Source organism: Colobus angolensis, unplaced genomic scaffold (assembly GCF_000951035.1).
Source record: "Colobus angolensis palliatus isolate OR3802 unplaced genomic scaffold, Cang.pa_1.0 Scaffold473, whole genome shotgun sequence".
In the NCBI taxonomy this organism is placed as follows: domain Eukaryota; kingdom Metazoa; phylum Chordata; class Mammalia; order Primates; family Cercopithecidae; genus Colobus; species Colobus angolensis.
Genome location: NW_012118188.1, coordinates 893,267 through 899,266, shown reverse-complemented (window position 1 = coordinate 899,266; position 6,000 = coordinate 893,267). Strand labels below are relative to the sequence as shown.

Here is a 6,000-nt window from a genome sequence, read left to right as displayed (position 1 = left end):
AAAAAAAAAAAAGATAATTATCATCTATTTCATAGGGTTATTGTGAAGACTAAACAAAAAATGCATCCAAATACCTTAAACTCAATGTCAGCATATAACAAACTCTCAGCTAATAAGATTATATCCTTTAGTCCTTGAGTAAGGATATAATATTGAACAAATTCTTTTCTTTCCAGACCAACACAAGTTTTGCAGTTTAAAAATTCCTTTATCTCTTTAAGGTCACTAGGATCTCATTGGTGTTGCTCTAACATCATTTACAAGTGTGAATGATATGTCCTTTCAAGGTATCATATCAAAAATTCTCTAGAGGTTTAGGTTTGGTAGTGTGGTTTTTGTAAATCTGTTGGAAAAGATGGTAACAAGGGAAGGGGAATGAGGGAGGGAAAATTGGCTTTTGTGATTATTTCCAAGTCTTTCTTTGCTCAGAATGAATTTTTTTTCCATTCCCTTGTTATACCAGACATGCTCTAGCAAGTGCCTGTGATATAGCCTACTTAATATAACCAAGGAAGTTTAAACATTAATTGAACTCAATCACCCGAGTACTGGTAGTACCAGGAACTGACTGATGAAGCCAGCTACCCCTGCCTTATGCAATCACTTCAGTTCAATCAGTATAGAGATTAAGGACCCACATTTGCAACATCTCGGGTTTCCTCTACCTACTAAGTTACTTTGCTCTAACATACTTTGAAATAATTTTAATTCTTTATTGTTCTTAGAGAATTGAGTACTCATTAATTCATTATGGAAAATGGACTAAGGTCACAGATTTTGCAAATGCTCACAAGGAACAGACTATCCAGAAGGAGGCCTGCCATGTGAGATCCTTCCAGATGCCGTAACGAAAGGAGACTCTTAAGGAGAGGCAGCTCTTACCAAGCATCTCAACCCTTACCATTGAAATTTGAGCCTTTAGTCACTTGGAGGAGCCAGTTTTTCCACCAAGCTAGGTGTGGCTTGTTCCCACCACTTGTTGGTGTCCCCTCTGAACACTTCTATTCAAACTGAAGTGAAGAAAATGCCAGTCGGTGCTGCTGACTCGTAGGTCCATAGAGCAAGTCCCTCGTGGGCTCTGGCCTGGCTGTGAATCCCTGGTTCCAGGGATACCTGGCAGAGAGTACCGGTCACCAGAGCTCTGGGTTCTGACCTGGCTCTCAAGGCCACCTAACTTTGGGATGTCCAGCCCGTTGCTTCACTCCCCTTCTCTCAGCCTTAAACCTCCTCACTTGTAGGGTTTGACTATCACTGTCAAGCAGCAGAACAATTAGAGCAGCTGTTTTCTGTGTGGTCACAATGGGATGAGAGATGAGCAGAGAGCTAGGAGAGATTTCTTGAGGAAAGCAGATTCATCAGTTTAAAAATACAGTTTGAAAACACCAGCCTAGATGATCTTTGAATCTCCTTGCTCTGAATTCAGTGATTTCAGGCAAACCAGGGATGAACCGCCCAAGGCCACCAACTAGGCCTTGGCCTCTTCTTGATCATGAATCAGGCCTCTTCCATTTGTTGACAACAATGTCTGATAGAAAGAAATGATGTTCCCCCAAGCCTGAAAAGCATAATCTTTAAGGAAGAAATTTTCAAAATTATCTGAGAGGGCAAAATGGCAGATAGGTTCTGTTTTTTACCTCTCAATAAACTAGTGATAAAACTGCAATTCATTCCATTAAAAATCATTCATTCACTTCTATTAATTCAATAAACTTCAGCTAGAGGCCCCCTGCAGGCAGAGATATGTGTAGAGAACCATGGAACAGCCGGAGATTATGCCTCAGGTTTTATGGACATGATATGAGGTATATAAGAAATGAGAATAAGCCGGGCGCGATGGCTCACACTTGTAATCCCAGCACTTTGGGAGGCCGAGGTGGGTGGATCACCTGAGCTCAGGAGTTCAGGACTGGCCTGGACAACATGACAAAACTCCGTCTCTACAAAAAATACAAAAATTTGCCAGAAATGGTGGCATGTGCCTGTAGTCTTAGCTACTTGGTAGGCTGAGGTGGGAAGATCACTTGAGCTCAGGAGGCGGAGGTTGTAGTGAGACACTGCACTCCAACCTAAGCAACAGAGTGAGACCCTGTCTCAAAAACATAATAATAAAAAAAAAAAGATAAAAATAACAATAAAGGATTGAGTGCCGTGAGAAATAGCTAGAAAGCTTTATAGGAAATGGACTGTTTAGAGCAAGAGAAGGAGGAATCAGGGTAGAGTTTAATTGGAAGGGCCTTGAAGGAAAAATTGGGTTTAAGCTTGGGATGAAAAACATTCCAAGCAGAGAAACTTACACTGGCACAGAGGCAGGAAAATGGAAAACATGTATGAGGAAAAATGAATAGTTTAGTTTGGCTGACACTGAAGTTTGGCAAGAAGAGTAGTTGGAAAGGTCCATTGGGTGGGTGTCTTAAATAAACACTCTTTATCCATTTCAGTCTTTCCGAGGTTGTACCACCTGATTCCAGATGGCGAAATTACCAGCATCAAGATCAATCGAGTAGATCCCAGTGAAAGCCTCTCCATTAGGCTGGTGGGAGGTAGCGAAACCCCACTGGTCCATATCATTATCCAACACATTTATCGTGATGGGGTGATTGCCAGAGACGGCCGGCTACTGCCAGGAGACATCATTCTAAAGGTAGAGACTATGGCTGTGGGGCTGCAGCCAGGGGCTTCTGAGCAAAATAATTGGGTAGATGCATAGATGAATGAGCAAAATGGTAAAATAAATGTGGATAGTCACTTTCTATCATTTTATGACTCTGAGATTTGTCATTTAATTGAGATCTTTGTTTCTCTCTGTCTTGCTCTTTCACTCTCTCCACCCTTTCTCTCTGTACATAAATATTTATCTGTCTATATATCATTTTGTCTGTCCCCTCTTCTCCCTTTTAGCTTTTTCCGTCTTCCTCTTTGTTCCCTTTCTCCACCTCCTCTTTCTTCTTTTATCTCTTTTTTAAAAGAGCATTAATATAAAATAAAACGGGAACAATATTTTCTTAAATTATTTTTAGAGTAGATTAGTAGAACATTTTGTATTTTATTTAATCACAATCACCTACTCTTTGAAAGTCAATTTCCTATAGTCTTATGGCCCTCCCTGAAAATAAAAGTAATCTTTATGCTAGTTTCACCAACCCAGAGACATTCCAGGGGAGACAGGTGTTGAAATAGAATGCTTTGGGTGTTACTGTCCTCAGAGGCTTGGTTAAAGGGAAGGACTTTAAGGAGGAATTTTCGGAACAGAAAGGATAAAGAGCTGTTTATCAGACAGAAGTCCAATGTTTGCCAAAAGTGACAAGAAACCCCTCCCTGCTCATCTATTTTCTATCTGACACTCAGATAACAGTTCTATCCCATCCCTTCTAGGTTGCTGAGGGACCGGCTCCTGTCACATTATGAGCTGTTTCTTTGGCAAACTGATTGGAATAAGAGGAGAAATAACCTAAAGCAGTTTTCACAGAAATGCTGAAATTCCTGCTGGCTTCTGAGGTGGAGCATAAGACAGGGCCCTCGGGGCAGTCCGCAGTACAATCAGCGACACTGTGCATGGCTGCCTCCCAGTTCTAGTGGAAACTATGCTGCCTGGGAGGGTTGCATAATAAAACATTTTGATTCCTGTGGCCTTCAACTGGCACTTACAAGCAAAAGGGCTGCCAGGACTATTTAGCAGGCAACCCTGACTCCCCTGACCTTCTCTGGGCCCAGAGGTGATGGGGGAACCGGGTCCTGCCACCTCAGGTGCTCTCCTCACCTGTGCTTGGACAAGGGTGGTGAGCTTTGCCTTTGCATGAGGGAGCCTCTGGAGCTGCACCAGAGAACAGGTGACTGTATCCTCAAGAAAGGCCTTTGTAAAGCCTGTTCCAAGCCTTCTCTAACAATTGGCTACAAATACAAGAAATCTTATCAAACTACAGAAATTCAAGAAAGTTATTTCTCCTCCATGGGGCCTCTTTCCTCAAGCACAGAGTGCTTCGCTTGCTGTGAAATTGTTTTCTTCCAACATGGGGGCTATAGCCTCCAGGCTGGGCCTGTGTAGCCAGAGAAATTAAAACCAGAAAGCCCCATGCAGTGCCAGCTCTACACATCAGTAGTGAGGCACAAATGAGAGGGCTGAGCTTCAGCTTGTTTAAGTAACTTTATAAAGAGATGTAGCTTTTCAATAAAAGAGTCTAGAAACTTCCTTTCATATCAGTTTGTTTGAAACTGTGCAAGGATTTCTTCCTTTTGCTGAGAACACGGGCAAAAAAAATCTTGCAGGGGACCACCCTGAGACCTGACACGTTCCCATGCGCACATACACAGTATCATACACACATACGCTCCTTCATGCTCACATACTCACAGACCCTCACTCACACGCTAGAACATCTGCATACACACACAGTGGTGAGGACTGGAAGTTCGGGTATGAGTTGACCCAGGGAGAAAAATTCAGTTGGAGATTTTTGGGAAGAAAATGTCAACTCGGCTTGAACAGCTGTTTAATGCAATCATTTGACTGAGGCAAATTGGAAAAATGCTTTTCTTTTGCCTTTTCCTACCTTATCTTCCTTTCCTCTCTTCCTGCCAGCTAAAAAATAATGACAACAGAAATGAAGGCCAGGATTCTGGGAATAAATATGTGGGCTTGGATAAGAACAAGGTGGAGAAAGATGGTGTTTACTCACAGAGGCCTGGAGAGGTGCTGCAGGCCACGCTTGGAGAGAACAGGGTTAGAAACGCTGTTGGAAAGTGCAGTTATTGGACACAGGATGTGGTGGGAGAGCAGAGCAGTCTTTAAAGACAGGATCCTGGCTATTCTGTGGGCCTGGATCTTTCAGGAAGGGTTGTGGCAGGTGGAGCTGACCGCACGATTGTTCCACCTGCCCCCAGGTCAACGGGATGGACATCAGCAACGTCCCTCACAACTATGCCGTGCGTCTCCTGCGGCAGCCCTGCCAGGTGCTGTGGCTGACTGTGCTGCGTGAACAGAAGTTCCGCAGCAGGAACAATGGACAGGCCTTGGATGCCTACGGATCCCGGGATGACAGCTTCCATGTGATTCTCAACAAAAGTAGCCCCGAGGAGCAGCTTGGAATAAAACTGGTGCGCAAGGTGGATGAGCCTGGGGTTTTCATCTTCAATGTCCTGGATGGCGGTGTGGCAGATCGACATGGTCAGCTGGAGGAGAACGACCGCGTGTTAGCCATCAACGGACATGACCTTCGATATGGCAGCCCAGAAAGTGCGGCTCATCTGATTCAGGTGAGTCACAGATCATTCCAGGATCCCAGTCAGAAACCCCGTACATGAGCAAGAATGCAAATCCCCCTGAACCAGGCACCCCGTCACTACCACATGTGTCGTGCAGTGCCTCCCTTTCAAGGGTCAGGATGGAAAGACCAACATTTAGAAAGCTTCTGCCCAGGTAAGAACATTACTCAGCTGAGCGTGGTGGCCCACGCCTGGAATCGCAGCACTTTGGGAGGCCGAGGCGGGTGGATCACCTGAGGTCAGGAGTTCAAGGCCAGCCTGGCCAACAGGGTGAAACCCCATATCTACTAAAAATATAAAAAATTAGCCAGGCAAGGTGGCAGATTCCTGTAATCCCAGCTATTCAGGGGGCTGAGGCAGGAGAATCGCTTGAAACCAGGAGGCAGAGAGGTTGCAGTAAGCTGAGATCGCACCATTGCCCTCCAGCCTGGGCAACAAGAGCGAGACCCATCTCAAAAAAAAAAAAAAAAGAACATTACACAAGCAAATGATGGGCTTCAAGGCCATGGACATTCCCTAGGTGTTGTGTTGTCAGCCATCAAGTCTGACTTCAGATAAACACATTGGGTTGTATGCTACAATCTCACAGAATTAGGATCACTCAGGGTCAGCAGGGTCGTGTCATCCCTGTACACAGTAAGTCCAGTGTAGACCCAGGGGTCAGTTACATACACTCGGGACGCATCTAAGATATCTAGTTGTATTTACTCCCGTAAGAAGCTGTGCCATGTGGGACGTGGT

General features: G+C 44.5%; 1 protein-coding gene across 2 annotated transcripts in view; it reads left to right on the top strand.

Annotated features, from left to right (window-relative positions):
* Window positions 1–6,000, top strand: part of LNX1 (ligand of numb-protein X 1, E3 ubiquitin protein ligase) — a 108,183-nt gene that overhangs the window by 67,063 nt on the left and 35,120 nt on the right. For both annotated transcript variants that reach the window (XM_011958754.1, XM_011958753.1), the window contains exons 4-5: window positions 2,439–2,641; window positions 4,879–5,250. In XM_011958754.1, the coding sequence (XP_011814144.1) occupies window positions 2,439–2,641; window positions 4,879–5,250 (575 nt within the window). The remainder of the gene's footprint in view (window positions 1–2,438; window positions 2,642–4,878; window positions 5,251–6,000) is intronic.